We start from the raw sequence: 18,648 nt of genomic DNA on the forward strand, positions 1-18,648 counted from the left end.
TGTCAGGCGGTTAGTTAGTGTTTCCGTCATTGATTTAAGCTGTTAGTACTTACGGGTTAAATATACCTTTCATACAGGATTTTACTGTTATTTGTAAAATTATTAATATTGCTAAAATTATTATATTATTAATAAGTATTGTAGTTAATTGTTAAAATGAAATACCATTTGTTTCATTCCGAGGGAAAAGAACAGATGAAAACACAAGACTAAAAAAGCCGAGTTGAAAAGACAGTATGTAAAATAACAAGCAAAATAATACGAACTGTACTAGTAATAGGCTACGGTACTGAAAAATAAAAATATTAATGCCTGGTTGCACCAACAAATCTTAAGATCCAGCTTAACTCAGCTCCTCTTATAGATAGGGCCGATTTAAGTGTCACATACGCTGCACCATAATTTTGAATTCTTATCAATGCAATCCACATGACAATCCATTATAGCAAGCTGAAAATTGATTTAAGACTCAATGGTGCAACGCATATATTTCTTTAATGCACACCTTAAGCTTAAGATCTGTTGGTGCAACCAGGCATAAGAATACAACAAATAAACGTCTAGATCGTTCAATTCATTATTCTCTTATACTGAAAAACGTCAATGTCATGTTCTTAAATTCTTAATTTGTATAAAGTTGGATTAGTGATTAACATTGACACTCACTCCACTCCATACTCACAATAAATATCATATCTAAACTCTAAACACTCACTTTTCTAGCTTTTTTGGCTGCAAAATCTTGAGTTTTAAAGTCTAAGGCTTGAAAAACTAGACAATCTAGAATCTTCATCAGAAACCGAGTTCCTCAAGTAGTTTTTGATTCTTTTCAACACGCTGAATGATCTTTCTCCAGATACATTAGATGTCATCACGCATAGTAGAATGTGCAAAGCCGTGTCCATATTCGGAAATAATGTTGTGAACTGTTTTTAATTAATGAGTTTCATATACTCCAAAAGTGTAGGTATTTCTCGGAGGCTTGGTAACCTTGTTGTCATGAAATTCTCTTTCTTCATCAAATATTCCTTCAACAAAGCCTTTGAACTATACATACTCTTCTCCAAAGTCACCGTCTATGTCGATTCGATACTTTTTAGTCAAAATAGCAACTTTACCCTGATTTCTTCATTGGAAATTTGACGATAAGTTGTTTAAAAATCCAAATTTTTCATTAAAACTGAAATAAACTTCGGACCGTTCATTCAATTCTGAATAAAGCGTGTCAATTACAACATTTAATGTATTAATCTTTAAGTCTTCTTTGCCATTAAAGTGGGGTTCAGTGGATTCATCTTCTTTGTCTTGGCCAAGGAGAGCTGTTCTTTTCGGGCGTCTTTTTATTTCAAGAATATAAGTTTCATTTTTAGACAACTCTTTTCCTCTTTTTTCATAGTAATCAAAGTTGTCTCTCAGACTCAATGCGTAATCCTTTAGAGATTTGTATGTTGCAAGTCACATTCAAGTCTGTAGCAGTTTTTGCAATATTTTGTTACTCTTGTCAAAACATTGTAAAATATCGTACCACGTGTTTAGTAGAATAGCAATTTTTGTATTTGAAAAATTGCTTACTGATTTCAATTCAATTAGTAAAAATTTTTTTACCAAAAAAGTTTTTTTTTTACAAAACGCTGCGGCCCCCTTTTGTTTGCGGCCCTAGGCCGCAAAGCTAGGCTAAACCTAGTCGGCCTAGTGGTAAATCCGGCACTGGATACCCCCCTTAACATTGGAAGAAACCAAATTGACTACATAACCATCGGTGAGCGTTACAGAAATGCAGTAAAGTGTGTAAAAGCCTATCCTGGTGTCGATGTTCCATCTGCTCCACTGATCACAATCTATTGTTGGCCGAAATAATACTAAAACTTAAACGGATAAAACAACAACGATCCTCTAACAAACTGGATATGGATTTTATCAGAAACAACAGTAAGCGGATTGCAAACAATTTAGAGAATAACGAACAAGAATCCGTCGAGGATCATTGGAACCAAATCAAAACGATTATAAGCAACTCAACTCAAAACTTAAACGAGAACAGTCAAAAGAAGCAATAGTGGATGAACGGTGAAAAAGTCGCAGAAAGATCCAAAACATCGAAATGTAAGAGATTACAAAAGAGATAAGGAATAAAATACGACCTGCAAAAAAATATGTTTTGAAAACAAATGTTTAGAAATGGAAGAGTTACAGAGGACACATGATTCATTTTATATGTCATATAAAAAAATAAAATAACTCACAGGCCAGAACAAAAAATATTCAAATAACATCGTTAATAGAGACGGAAAACTGATTATCACTGATTTGGATAAAATAGACAGATGGAAAGACTACATTGAGGAACTATTTAATGATGAAAGAGCCGAGCTTGAAATTAACCAAGTAGTTACAGGACCTGACATATTTATAAACGAAATTGAACAAGCAATAATATTAGCGCAAAGACCAGAAAAGCGACGGGAGCAGATGAAACAATACCGACTGAAATAATAAAGCTCTTCGAAAGTTCAGGTAAAAGATCTCTCATTCATTTTTTAATACAATTTATGAAACTGACTATATGCCAACCTGCCAACGGATTAGCTGTTGTCGACTTTTGTGACGATACATAAAAAAGCAAATGTGAAAAAATGTAGTCACTACCGAACCATCAGCTTGATGAGTCATAGTCATGTTTTAAAATTTTTTACGAATTTTGCACTCTAGGATGTACAAAAAAATAGTAGAACAACTTGGTGATACACAGTTTGGGTTCCGCAATAACCTTGGACCCAAAGAAGCACTATTTAGCATCCAGGTTATGGTACAGAGATGCACAGATGTCGGACATCCGGTTTATAATATATGTTCTATTGAACAGAATTTTGAGAAGGCCTTTGACCGAGTAAAACATTCTGAAATGATTGCCATTTTCAGCTGGTGGATATTGATGATAAAGACCTACGCATTATTAAAAATTTTTACTAGCATCAACATGCAAACATCAGGATTAGCCGGGACACTTCTTAAGAGCTTCAAATACAAGCAGAAGTAAGGCAGGGCTGCATTTTGTACCCACTGATATTTACCATATATTCTGAGTTTGTTTTCAATAAAGCAGTGGATAATATTCACTGTGGTATCAAAACGAATAGCGTCAATATTAATAATTTGAGATACGTGGATGACACACTGTTCATTGCAAGCGATTACGAAGAACTTAAACATCTGAATAATATAGGATAACCACAACCTGTGGTAAATATGAACTCAAGCTAAACGCCGCAAAGACAAATGTGGTGGTTGTCAGACGCCAATACAACCGGACGTGGTAACAGCTTATGATGAGCAACTGGAGAGAACTAACGGTATCACCTACTTTGGTGGTAATCTAAATGAGAACTGGGACATGAACAAAGAAATTAGAATACGTATAGAGAAGGCCAGATCTGCATCCTTTACGATGAAGAAACTTTATGTGGAAACAATATTACTTAGAATCTGAAGATTAGATTAGTGAGATGTTATGTGATCCCTACTCTTTTGTACGGTGTCAAAGGTTGGACTTTAACGAATACACTTCTCAAAAAACTGGAAACTTTTGAAGTCTGGGAGTATTGGAGAATCCTACGAATAAGTTGGGTGGATAGAGTTCGTAACGATGTTGCTTTGCATCGGATGGGAAAAGTTACGGAAGTCGTTAGAACAGTTAAAAATTGAAAACTTGCTTGGCCATGTTATTGGCCATTTTATAAGTAACATATATTTATCGTTTAAATCAATATGATGTATTATACGATACGTCTTGATAAGAAGAAACCGAATAGGTACTTCCGGTTTTGATATCACTTCCGGTGTCAAAGATAATCTACAAAATGTTAAATTTCATACAATGGCAAGTAGACAGGAGAATAAATTCGATGAACATTCATCCTTTTTAGGTTACTTCTCTGTTTGGTGCTCCATCGCTAGCTGCAGCTCTATTAAAAGTTGGTCGCCCCGACGGTTTGGATACCAGCAGTTTATGGAGCTTTATCGTCGGTGGTGGGTATTTTCCGAAGCCACTACTTCTAGAGCTCCGTGATCTGCTCCCAGGAACTTTTGTGTATAATGCATACGGACAGACGGAAGTTAGTGGAGTGTCGACGACTTTCAAAACTGCAAATGTTAAAGATACGTTGTATTTGCATTCGAAACCAACATCTGTTGGAATGGTTATACCAGGAATAAAAGCAAAGGTGAGTTCATGGGGTCAAAACGTTTCACTTTGTAACGGGTCTGTAAATCCTTTTCTGATGAAATGCCCCTGATGATGGTATTTCTAAAGAAATGACCCAAATTATCTGTTTTTAACACGTTCGCTACCAAGGGTACTTAAGCTTCGTCCTTATAGACTATATTTTAATTGTCAGTATGTGGAATGTAACTGTCGGCTTAAGGGTAAAACACTCTTCTTTTTCTTTAGGTACCGTCTCTAGACTGGGAGATATTATACAGAAGTTCAGCCACGATTTTCTAAGTCCTGCCTTTTGCAATACTGGAAGAGTAGACGAGGTACTTACAATTTGTGGAAATATCCACAAATTTCCTGTGACATTTTCCTGTAAAAATTAGATTTTCCCAAAAAATAAAAATAGGGTTTTGCGATGAATTTCTAAGTCCTGCCATATCCGTAGATAGACAGGATACTATCGATTTTATGAAAAAAATTTTTTGGGCAGGAGGGTTGCAAACGGGCTAACGGAGTATATATGTATACAAACATGTAAGGAAAATAATGAAATTTTCATGATTTTCTAGGTACTGCCAACTAAAGAAACTAAACATATTTATTTCCAAATGATCAAAAAAATATTGGCATGACGTCTCCTAATGTTTAAGTATACTTGTCCCTTGGAAAATTCTGCGGAAAATTTTCACCCTGATTCCGTGATTTTCTTAGTCCTGCCTTTAAAAAGTTATAATACTCAAATACAATCAATACCTTTTCGGTACTCGGCAGGAAGGTTAAACGGTTCTTGTAAGACGGCAGGAGTCCTAGATTTGTAAGAAAATCGTGAATGCCATTTTGCACATGTTTCAAGAATCTTAATATAAGTCTATTTAGAAAGAGGCAGGATGGTTTTATGGTTATTTTGTATACAGGGTGGTGCATTAGTGTGACAAAGTCCAATTACTCGTTTGTCGTAAGATATACGAAAAAAGTTATTAAGTAAAACATGGGCCACAGATAGGACTATGATTTAACAGTATTTTCTAATATACAGGGCTACCCGTTTTCACAGGGTGACTCAAATTTATGTTTTTTTAGATGGAATACCCTGTATATTTTTACATTTTTGGATTCTACTCGATGTTCTCTTTAATAAAATATAGTGTTTTGAAATATTATACGAGGTAGTTTAAAATATAATTACGTTTTTTTGTTAATTTTGTAGGAACATTCACACCCTATACATATTGTTAGTGATTTGATACCCAAACTTCTATTAATTTATGTTTAAACGATTTTTAATATAGTCTACTATTGTCAGTTATTAATAGTATACCAAAATGTTTAATTTTTGTATACGGGGTTGGTTGAAACTCGGAATGAGTATTTTCTGAGTTTTCTTAAATGGGACACCTTGTATTTCAGTATTATAATAAAATGGGATTTTATGGTACCTTTTTATTTGTTAAGCATTTTCTGTATCATATTTATATATTAATTTCGGCAGTAAATTGATACAGACAGATTACTCAGGTGGTTTTTGGGGTTTCTGAACAAGAATGTCACATTAGAACAGATCTTTACCTAGTGCTCGGGGTGACTAATATACACGCCATATTCTTAAATTTCGAGGCTTTCAGACACTAAAGTGATGCAAGTAGATTACTCGAGGAGTTTTGTGGTTGCTGAACATGAATACGCCATCAGAATCGACCTCAAAAAACTCTCTAAATTCGAGATCAGTCACCCTGGGCACCAGGTGCTCCGAGGGTCGGTTGTAATGTCATATTCGTGTTCGACCATCCCAAAAACCCTCGAATAATCTGTTTTCTTTAATTTATTGCCGATATCCCACGAAACTCCAGATGACGTGCCTTAGCAGCAACTCTGGGCACTAGGTGATTCGGAGGTCGGTTCTGCTTGCGTATTCGTAACTCCATAAACCTCCCAAATAACAAAATTTTGCCCTTAATACACTGATTTTGACAGGTTTTTGCACTTTTGGATGCATGTTATGCACTAAAATGCAATTTCCACCCATGTTTATATTGTACACCTTTTATTTGAATTTGAAAAAAAATTTATTTGCCGACTTAAAGCAAGAGTAACTTTTGGTACTAGAATACCTCATAATTTAATACTCTACACTCAAAAATGTCCAAAAATTTAAAGACCAATAAGTTATGAGATAAAATATCCGTTGATCTACCCAAGACGGATGCCTATGACCAGTACTAGAAATTCACAATTGATAAAATCGATTCATCTCTGGAAGAGAAATAAACGTAGCAATTTTCGTTTTCGTAAATAGAATTTTTCTAAATTCTTTTAAACTCAAAAAACCAAAAAACGAAAAATTTTTCATATTGATTTTTCTAGAACACTGCGTATTCTTCTGAGTTAAAGCAAAAGTACCTTTTTGAACAAAACTATCCCAGAAATTAATAATCCAGTGTCAGAAATGCTTAAAAGTTAGACAGAAAAGTTATTCGATAAAATATCCGTTTCCGTACCCAAAACGGACCCCTATGACCGGTACTAAAAATTGACAATTTATAATTGACATTTGACAATTGACCTCTGGAAGATAAATAAGTGTACCAGTTTTCGTTTTTCCAAATAAAAGCGTTCTGCAGCTATTTTAAAGAAACTAATTACAAGACTTCGATATGCTTCTTCTAGACGAAGCATATCGAAGTAGAGGTCGTCCGCCAACCAGATGGTCTGATGACATCAAACAGAAATGCATGGAGAAGACTGAGGGAGACCTATATCCAGAATAGGATAGATCCGGGTTGAATTATGACGATGATGAATTACAAGACGCCATCTTTAAAAAGCTTTAGCTTTCCACGGAAGCATTTTTGAACTAGGTTAATTGAGTTAAATTTTCTTAAAATTATCTGAGGAATCTCCGGTTTTCGTTTTTTTATGAGAGCTTCTGGACACCCTGTATAATATAATGGGTAGGTAAGTTCCCTACTATAACCAATAAATTGTAAAAATTGTTTATTTACTTTTATTGCGTTTACTTAGATAAAAATATGATCTAATCACTTAAAATAAAGATGTTACAGTTTGCTATTAGATTTGAAAAGTGTGTAAAAATTCCGAGACATTATTCAGGAAAATAATATTTAATAGGATACGATTGTTTTAATAATATACAAATAAATTTTTTGTATTATTCATCTTTGCGGTTATCATGCCAAGTTGTAAACGGTTTTAGATTAGTGTTTTTTAAGCATACTCGACATGGTATGACTCAGAAAATTGTGGTGATATGAATATGTTTGTATAACACCCTGAAATAATTTTACAGACACACAATTTAATTTTTTTATACAAAATAACCATACAATCATCCTGCCTCTTTGAAAATAGATTTATATTAACCTTCTTGAGATATGTGCGAAATGGCATGACTTAGAAAATCGTGTAATTTTCCACGAATTTTCTTACAAATTTTTTAACTATATATGTATAGTAAAAAAGGTGTAACTAAACATCCTGCCATTTTGAATAATGTCTACTGAAATTATTTATTTTATAACAAAATTTATTTTATGACTTATAAAATCACGGAACCAGAGTGAAAATTTTATACAGAATTTTCCAAGAAACAAGTGCAGTTAAACATTAGGTGACGTCATGCCAACATTTTTTTTGGTCATTTTGAAATAAATATGATTAATTTATTAAGTTGGCAGGACTTAGAAAATTATGAAAATTTCATTATTTTCATTACATGTTTATATATCTGTATACTCCCTTAGTCCTTTTGCAACCGTCCTGCCCAAAAAAATTTCTTCATAAAATAGATAGTGTCCTGTTATTCTATGGATATGGCAGGACTTAAAAATTCATCGCAACTCCCAATTTTTTTTTCATGAAAAATCTAATTTTCACAGGAAAATGTCACAGGAAACCCGTGGATTTTTCCACAAATTCTAAGTACCTTCTCTAACCTTCCAGTATTGCAAAGGGCAGGACTTAGAAAATCGTGGTTGAACTTCTGTTAATATCTCCCGGTTTACTCCTCTAAGGAGGTTGGTAATCATCACAACTATTTTCACGTTTGAGACTGTAGCTCTGAACAAGTTAATAGCTATGTCCACACTGGCGCGCTTTCATTTTCAACATGCGTTTCAACGTATCTTTCAACATTCAATTCAACTTTCGTGCCGGCGCAAATTGAACCTAAGCGAGCACAACCTGGCACCGGCGGGACGGGTGACCTGTGTAGTTATTTTTCCAGCGCACCGCATATTGTTCACAACAAAACCCAACCGTTGGCTGTCTCTGCAACGAATAGAGGGACGGGCAAAATCAGTGCGGACGTGTAACGGTTACTTTTGATACCGGGTCTCAGTGGTAGATACTGAGTACAAAATACTGATTACAAAATACTGATGTATCTGTATCTGATGTGTTTCATAGATTATAACAAGGCCTTTGATAAAGTGCGGCATGATCATCTAATCAGACTCCTGGTAGAAAAGAATTTAGATAAACGAGATATCCGACTAATAGCAAATATGTACTATAATCAGAAAGCAGTAGTGAGAGTAGAGAATAATACCACTGAAGAAATTGAAATAAAGCGAAGTATGAGACAAGGGTGTATACTGTCACCAACCCTGTTTAATCTCTATTTCGAAGACGTAATGAATAGAACACTCTCTGAGCAATCCATAGGTATTAAAATAAATGGTGTTAGATTAAACAATCTGAGATTTACCGACGACACCGTTCTGATAGAAACACTTGAAGAGCTACAGACATTGGTGAATAAGATAGCAGCGACTGCAGCGAAGAATATGGACTATCTTTGAACATAAAGAAAACTAAATTTATGGTAATATCGAAATCAACACGAAATGTCCAAAATTTATATTTACACAATGAAATTATCGATCGAGTTAGCAAATACAAATATTTAGGCACTTTTATAAATGAAGACAACGATAGCTCAGCAGAAATCAAAATAAGAATAGAAAAAACAAGATCCATATTCACTAAAATGAAGAGAGTGTTCTGTGGAAGATTTGAGCCTTGAAATGAAACTTCGCCTGATGAGATGTTACGTACTTTCTGTGCTGTTCTACGGAATGGAGTCAAGGACGCTGAAAAAGATTGATACCTAAAAATTAGAGGCATTTGAACTGTGGATGTATCGCAGAATCTTCAGAATATCATGGACGGAGAGAGTCACAAACGTCGTGGTCTTGAGAAGAATGAATAAAGAAAAGGAAGCTTTGAGGTGATGTTTCAGAAAAATTCTAATCCTAAAATCCTAATAACTAGGACTGTGGACAATAGATTTCTACTTCCTCTTGTAATTTGCATCTCATTTGTACCTTTTAAAACTTTAAATGCCTACGTTTTCTCAACAATTAACAAATTTGCTTTTATGTACGTCAGTGTCCCGAAAGGTGAGAACTTTGCTAAAAACTAATTATTTTATCAGCTGATGCCGATACTATTATTATAAACAACACTGATTGTGATTTGATTGTCGTTGCAAAAACTGCTTACCTATTACATATATTTATATCTCGTCTACATATTTTGTTTTTAAGCATGAACAAGCCCGGTATGATGACACATTTTATTTGAGGATATGCGATATTCACAGATGTGCTTAACTGTTTTTAGTAATGAATCATTTTTAATGATAATGTTGTGTAGATTTAAGAAATGAATAATATTTACAAAATTTTTATACCTACAGAAAAGGGATTACGCCATCATTTGTGACATTGTATTTCTAGGCCTGGATCCCGCGTACCAAAAAAAAGTTGATTAATAGCAAGCTGAAAATTTGTTAATAGCTTAACGGTGTCTCGTCAGACAAACTTTGATGTACGGGAACACTGAAACAGGGGAAGTTTTAATTGTGGAACAGGTTAAAAATTTGGAACGTCATACTACGAAAACGTCCCATGTATTTTGTCGGACAGAACTTCCAATTGATTTGTTACCCTTTCATTAAACTCTCATGCAAAAATCAGACTGGTAATTCCGAACGAGTTCTATTAGCTTCTCTACGTCCATCTCGAAACCAAAACCACATCCCAGAATTGAGTCACGCGTCCCACGACACCAGAAAACTGTGTTTCGATGACAAACGTTCGCATGTGTAGACCTGGCACTGTATTCACTGATATAGGATGCGCAGAACTCTCTACGCACCCCGCCGGTGCCAGGTTGTGTTCGCTTAGGATCAATTTGCGCCGGCACTAAGGCATGTCTTCCGGTGAGCGCTAAGTGCATTCCTTTTCTCTGTCCACATACAGTGCCTTTCAGTCTATTGACGATGGATGGAAGTGACGCTATTTTGCTAGTAGAACTATGTATTGCATATTTGGTGTTAAATAAAGTTTAAAACCGTTATATTGTTCACGCATTAAGTTATATTGTCCAATAACCGATATTGTCCAAGAAATTAAATCACAGCCACTAAGATGGACAGGCCACGTGCACAGACTTCATAACGAGAGTCTTGTAAGACTGGCATGGGAGGAGATTCCTACAGGCAAAACACCCTCGGACGTCCCAGAATACGATGGAGAGATAACATCCAAGCAGATCTTCGTTACATGGCGAGAAAACGTTACAGCGCAGTATTCTTCTAGGAGAGTATATATTCTTTGTCCGGTCTATGCGAAAAATCGATGTAGATCAAGTATGAGTCACTAGGTAGGGAAGGAGTTAAACCAAAAACTAATTTTTTCAAATATACTTACCAATATACATATTATTGTTTGACATAAAATATAAAAATGCCTTATTGACTATGATATACAGTGTGGTTCATCTTATTCGCCTCGGTGTCTGTACGGAAAACCACTTGATATTTTAAAAAAATTTCTTCACAGTAATATACAGGGCAATTAATACTACAATTTAAAATAATGCGAATTATACAGGGTGCTCCAAAAAAGAGCGGTATATCAAAGTTTTATTTTTTCTTATGGAGTGCCCTATATATGATGACATTATTGAATTGACCTTAAAAAATAAGCTATACTTTCAGAAGTGTTCCCTATACCTAAATACAGGGTGTTTTGATTTATTTCGATTTTTATTAAAATGTAAGGTTTTAGAAAAAAATAAATATCTACGAATCTAAGAATCAGTAACAAATTCTTTCTTGGATCTTAATAACTGACTTTTACTAGCACATGCTTATTGCAACAAAGTTTCTTACAAGGTGGTCAAAATATGAAATTGTTCTTTTAACAAATTCAAGCTGTAATAACTTACTTAATTTAAATTGAACACCCTGTATCTTACTAGCTTATCGCGTAGAAAATATACTTAGCTTTCAATTTGTATTAGGGTTTCCTATACATATCTTTTTACAGGGTGGTCAAAATATTAGATTGTTCTATTAACAAATTCAAGTTGTAATAACTTACTTATTTTAAATAGAACACCATGTATCTTACTAGCCTATCGCGTAGAAAATTTATTTAGCTTTCAATTCTTATTGCGATTTCCTATACCTATCTCCCTTCATTTGTTAAATATTTAAAGATTTCCTTATTTGCAAGCTTTAAAAATTAGAATTAAGTAAATATGTCGTGGTTACATATTATGTACAACACATCACCAACACCGGCAATATACATAGACATGATACTGTCATTAAAAATATTTTCATTGTTATCATGTAATCACACACACACAGAGTGTTGTATTATTTTAGGTGATTTTGGCCTACATGTAACATTGAATAATATGTTTATATTAAACTGCATACCCTATATTAGATGCCGTATTCTGGAAGATATTTAAATTATATTTCATTCCGTATAAGTATTTTCCATATCTTAAACCAACGGTTATTAAGTAAATTTAAGAACACCACTTTTTGTTTAAATCTTTGAATCGCAATTACAAACATTTAAATGCAATGGCTACTATGACGAAAACGAGCCTATTGTACAAAAATATGTAAAGTGGGTATTTACAGAATAACATGGGAATTTACATTTACAGAATAACATGTGTATTGAGAATGTTTACATGAAATTGAAGAGATTTTAAATAACTTCCATTATAAAGAATAGAATATCGAGTATGTCATTTAAAATAAGAACACTCTGTGTGATTAAATGATAAAAATATAAATTTTATTAACGAAAGTATCTTGACTAAGGTATTTAAGTATATTGCCGGTGTTGGTGATGTATTTTACATAACCACGACATAGGTACTTAATTCTAATTTTTAAAGCTTACAAATTAGGGAATCTTTAAACATTTAAAAATGAAGGGAGATAGGTATAGGAAACCCTAATAAGAATTAAAAGCAAAGTAAATTTTATACGCGATAGACTAGTAAGATACAGGGTGTTCCATTTAAAATAAGTAAGTTATTACAGCTTGAATTTGTTAATAGAACAATCCAATATTTTGACCACCTTGTAAAAGATAGGTATAGAAAACCCTAATATAAATTAAAAGCCAAGTAAATTTTCTACGCGATAGACTAGTAAGATATAGGGTATTCTATTTAAAATAAGTAAGTTATTACAGCTTGAATTTGTTAATAGAACAATCTCATATTTTGACCACCCTGTAAGAAATTTTGTTGCAGTAGGCATTTGTTTAAGTATGCTAAATAGTCTATTATTAAGATACAAAAAAGGATTTGTTACTGATTCTTAGATTCGTAGATATTTATTTCTTTTCTAAAACCTTACATTTTCATAAAAATCGGAATAAATCAAAACACCCTGTATTTAGGTATAGGGAACCCTTATAAAAGTATAGCTTCTTATTTTTTAAGGTCAATTCAGTAATGTCATCAGATATAGGGCATTCCATAAGAAAAAATAAAACTTTGATATACCACTCTTTTTTGGAGCACCCTGTATAATTCACATTATTTTTAGATTGTAGTATTAAGGGCCCTGTATATATCTGTGAAGAAATTTTTTTTTAAATATCAAGTGGTTTTCCGTACAGAGACCGAGGCGAATAAGATGAACCACCCTGTCTATTTCAGATTAATAACAATTTCATCATTCCTTTTTTCTATTTGGTTTTGTTTTTTAGGTTGTTGATGTCTTTACAGGAGCAATTTGCGGACCAAATGAAGAAGGCGAGCTCAGAATTAAATCAGAGTTCCTTATGAGTGGCTATCATAATCACGATACCTCAGATTCTTTCGATAGTGAGGGTTGGATGAAAACTGGAGATATTGTTACCTATGACGAAGATGGTTGTTTTTATATCAAAGACCGAATAAAAGAAATGATAAAGTACAAAGGATTTCAAATTGCACCTGCCATGCTAGAACAAGTACGTATTCAATATCTTGAAGTGTTTGTTTCTTTTGAATAAAGAGCAAATTTTGAAATCATCATCATTATCTTTGCCTTCGCTAATTACATTTTTCCATCAGTTTATATCTTGGTCACGTCAATATCAATCCCTTTCTCCCATATGTACTACCTAAGCGTCTCCTCCCGGTCTTATTGGGCTCTACTCTTCTACTCCTTTCAAAAACACATAGATCAGCAATTCTTTGTATTGGGTGATTCACGTCTCGACCTTAAACATGACCAAACCATCTTAATCCATGTTCCCTGATTTTGGCATCAATTGGTGCCACCCCGATACTTCCGCTAATATACTCCTTTTTAAATTTATCTCTCTTGTCACTCCATTCGTCCATCTATTAATTCTCATTTCCGCCACATACATTCGTTATTCCTCTTTCTTTTTAACTGCCCAACATCCAGTTCCATACATCATAGCATAGGTAATAGCTGGTCTTATAGCTGTTTTATAGAATCTTGCCTTCAGCTTCCTTGCAATTTTTCTGTCACACAACACACCACTCGCTTCATTCCACTTCATCTATCCAATCCTAATTCTACTGCATGCATCTCCATCTATTTCTCCATTACTCTGTATCATCAAAAAAATCAATTTTTTTAACAAACTGCTTCTATCTACTAAGGATTTTCACAGTTTTCACTGTATTCCTTCACTCAATCGTTCTCTCCAGTTATTTTTGTTTTACCAGTCCCCTTCCTGCAGATTCCTTCTTTCTATTGCTTCGTATACTTCATCCCTGAAAGATCTTCGGTCTTTTTATCGGGTTACGGTCCACTCTCTTATTCTGTATATCTTCCGATTTTGGTCTGCTCTTCTGACAGGTCCGTACCAGGTTAATTTCTTCTGTTATATGTTGTCTATTATATCTGATAGGTCTGGATGCCATGTATGAAAAAAAGTTGATTAATAGCAAGCTGAAAATTTGTTAATAGCTTAAAGGTGTCTAGTCGGACAAACTTTGATATATGGGAACACTGGAACAGGGGAAGTTTTAATTGTGGAACAGGTTAAAAATTTGGAATGGTCACACCACGAAAACGGCACATGTATTTTGTCCGACAGAACAGACTTAAACTCTCCGAACAGAGATGAAACTCTCATGCAAAAATCAGACTGCTATTTATCACCAAATGGGCGTTTAATGAGTGGAACATGTAGAATATGTCAAATGACAGTAATTATGACAGGTGATAAATAGCAGTCTGATTTTTGCATGAGAGTTTAATCTCTGTTCGGAGAGTTTAAGTCTATTCTGTCGGACAAAATAAATGTGCCATTTTCGTGGTCTGACCGTTCCAAATTTTTAACCTGTTCCACAATTAAAACTTCCCTTGCTCCAGTGTTGCCATACATCAAAGATTGTCCGACTAGACACCCTTAAGCTATTAACAAATTTTCAGCTTGCTATTAGTCAACTTTTTTTTTATACGCGGGATCCAGACCTATGAGTTCATTTCCATTTTTTGTCAATCTCTATGTTATTTTTTATTCCATCTCTTCTTGTTATTGCAGCTTCTCCTTAGAAATTTTATCTCTGTTGCTCTTATTTTTTTTTGTTTTCTTATTTATTGTTTAATTGGACATAGCAAAACTGGGCCATAAGTGAGGATACTTCTTGTCATTGTGTTATATATTCTTCTTTTTGTCGAAGACGAAGTAGTTTTCAATCCTAATAGTAAATTATTAATATTGAAAATATTAAAAATATTACTAAAAGATTTTTAAATTGAAAACTTATTGGTACACTTTCCAGGTGACACCTCCAAGACTTCTACAATTTGCAAGTCAAATGGATGCTGCAGTGAATAAAAATGGTATACATTTTTATCTTCTTTTTGTCTTTATATTGATGTTCTTATCCCACAGTACCGGGTTCAATTTTCGAATGCAGTTTCGTGTTTGTCTTAGTCTATACTGTTTATGTCTTCTTCAGTTGCTCCTTTGTTTGATATTAAGAAACCTAAATCTTATTTCCATTTCTATTCCTTTGGTTTGTTTATCTTTCTAGGGGAGTGCATATAGATTTTCACTTCGGAAAAAATCAAACAAGATAGAACTTTTTGTAATTTTATTAAGAAATGTTTACTAAACAACATATCAAAAAGTTCTACTCGAGAAGTGGGTGCTTCATTTTTTATTAAACAAATGAACTACGAAGTTTGATGTTTTTTTTTTAAATAACTCCGAAAATATAAATTTTAGAACAAAACTGACATGACCATTAAAAAATTCAGAAAATTTTACAAAAAAAAACCTTATATAAAGAATTTTCTAAAATTAAATCTGTATCTTCTATAATTTTTTATTAATAACGCTAAAGTCACCATTCTCACAAACATTGGCGCACTGTAAACTAGTGTACGGCGAAATGCACGGTTGAGTTATTTTAATAAAATTCTTTAACTAATGGATCAAATGAAATTTTACTAATTGAACTTAAAAGCAGAATAATTAAGCTATCTTATGGTTATAATAAAAATACATAAAATGTATGGGCATAAGTACGTTGGGGGCGGAAAATGAGCCTTACATGAATTTTGTTTAAAAATGATTTAAAAATGTGTAACTAATACAATTTTTCTTATAAAACCCTCAATTTTGCACAACTTACCTCTCAAGCATCGTTCTAAATGATGTTTTATTCAAAAAATCTCAAAAATTTAATTCAAATGATATGACGCGACGTCTTAAAAAAAGTAATTTTTGAAATCTTCGTAGTTTTATAGAATTACCACCAATTTAAGAAGGTATTCAAGTTTGAACAGATCTATTACAGATTTATAAGTGATTTTTTAAAGCTTAGGATGTAGTCTTTAAAATGCACTAAATTATTTTACTTTAGAAATGAAATAGACTATTTTTTTTGAGAAAATTAAGAAAGATAACAAAAATGTAATACAAAAACCGAAAATTACCAGCTAAAAAAAAGTTTATATATAAAGTTATCAATACTTTTTTCGGGAAAACTTACCTAAAATACATTTAATAATAAACTTCAACAATAATAAATGTTCAGCAAAAAAAAATTTTTATCTCTTATACAGTATGTCTGCGTAACTTGGAACCTATTGATAACTTTTTTATTATCAGTTTTACGAAAGAAAGTTAATCTTCATAAAATACTCTGCATCGTATAAAATCGAAGATGCAATCATCAAATATCAAATTTAATGAATTTTATACGAGGTATGTCGAAAAATATGAAATTCACTCAAGAGTAAAGTATCGTTAAATTTCACAATATCAAAAATTGTTATTAAGAAAAGTTGTTTGGAATTAAAAAAATTGTTCTAGTGTTCAATTACATCCTTCTAATTAAAATATTGTGAATAATAAAGGCACCCTTAAGAAAGATTCATATTTTTTACATACCTCGTATTAAAGTAAAAAAGTTGAATATCTGATTGTTGTATCTTAGATTTTAGACCAGGGAGAGCATTTTATGAAGAATAACTTTTTTCGTAAAAGTGATAATAAAATAGTTATCATAATTGCAATAAAATGATGATGAGTATCCGCAATTTGAGTAAAAATTGAAAAAAAAATTTCGATTAGAATAATGTAATTGTATATTTAAACATAGATTTTAATTTCAAACAACTTTTCATAATAGCATTTTTTGATATTCTGAAATATAAAGGTACTTTACTCATTAACGAAATTCATATTTTTGACATAACTCGTATAAAATTGATAAAATTTGATATCTGATGGTTGAATTTTAGATTTTTGACTATTCAGAACATTTCATGAAGAATAACTTTTTTTCGTAAAATTGATAATAAAAAAGTTTTCCATGTGGTTCCTAGCTACGCAGACATACTGTATAAAAGCTTCTGTATAAGAATTTTCAAATTGCAATGCTATATTATAATTCAGTATAAACAAAAACAAAATAGAAACATATTTGATCAAAGTAAAATGATGAATTTAACGTTATTTTCAAAATTATTAATACAAAATAATTGTTATTGTTTAAACAATTAATAAACAATTAGCGGCCAAATCCGCGAGTAGAACTTTTTATTTTAACATGTATATAAACTAACAAAAAAAGTTTTAGAAAAATATAAGCTGGTTTGAATTTTTCCGAAACAATGCATATTTTCGTTCTAATTGCACTCCCCTATTCATCTATTTCCAGCTGCTTTATTTGTGTATTCTCCATTGTTAGGTATTCAGATGTTTATTTCCATCCCATTTTTTGTAAATTCCTGTTCTAGTTTTTTTATTATAAAACTGAGTTCATCTTCGTCTTGTATGGTTACTATTTGGTCGTTAACAGAACTTAGTCAGCACAGACTGCTTCTAAAAAGTTATTTTGTATTATAAACTATGCCATGTTTTTTTAGCTTATTATGACCCATTCATCAGTCGCTCAAGTTGTAATAATTGGGATACCTCACGATGCAGACGGCGACCATCCTATGGCTGTCATTGTCCCAAAGGAATCTTCAACAGCATCTATAAACGAAGAAGATATCATCAAATTCGTAGACGAAAGAGTGTCAGATACAATGAGGCTTAGAGCAGGAGTAAAGTTTGTTAGTTCTATTCCTATGACCCCTTCGGGAAAAATAAGAAGAAGAGATGTAAAGAAAATGGTGTTAGACGGGAATCTTTAACATTTTAATTTTTTCTGAATATGGATTATTTAATAGTATTAATAATATTAATTACCTGAGATAAAAAACCAAAATCTTGTGGTGTTTTATTATTTTCCTGCAAAATCCCTAAAAAAGGTCTGGTCAAAATCTGATTATGAAACTATATCTTTGTGGCATGTTTTCATTGATATATTTTTTAGAGGGGATTAAACTACTAAAGCTTATAGAATATGCCAGGCTTGCGTGAGTCACCCTGTACATGTAAATTTTTGTTAAAATGTCGCACATAATATACAGGGTGTCCCGAAAAAATTGGTCATAAATTATACCACAGATTCTGAGGTCAAAAATATGTTGATTGAACCTCACTTACCTATATACAATAGTGCACACAAAAAAAGTTACAACCCTTTGAATTTACAAAATGAAAATCGATTTTTTTTTCATATATCGAAAACTTTTAGAGATTTTTTTATTGAAAATGAACATG

The 18,648-nt window shown here is 32.7% G+C and overlaps 1 protein-coding gene across 2 annotated transcripts in view; it reads left to right on the forward strand.

The window, feature by feature from the left end:
* LOC126892162 (uncharacterized) overlaps positions 1-18,230 on the forward strand; it is an 88,358-nt gene extending 70,128 nt beyond the window's left edge. The window contains exons 6-8 of one of the 2 annotated variants that reach the window (XM_050661634.1): positions 3,924-4,220; positions 13,264-13,509; positions 17,904-18,230. In XM_050661634.1, the coding sequence (XP_050517591.1) occupies positions 3,924-4,220; positions 13,264-13,509; positions 17,904-18,176 (816 nt within the window). In that variant the 3' untranslated portion in view covers positions 18,177-18,230. The remainder of the gene's footprint in view (positions 1-3,923; positions 4,221-13,263; positions 13,510-17,903) is intronic. The other variant, XM_050661635.1, reaches the window with a different exon arrangement.
* Positions 18,231-18,648: the final 418 nt, after the last annotated feature.

Source organism: Diabrotica virgifera, chromosome 9 (genome assembly GCF_917563875.1).
Source record: "Diabrotica virgifera virgifera chromosome 9, PGI_DIABVI_V3a".
NCBI lineage: Eukaryota > Metazoa > Arthropoda > Insecta > Coleoptera > Chrysomelidae > Diabrotica > Diabrotica virgifera.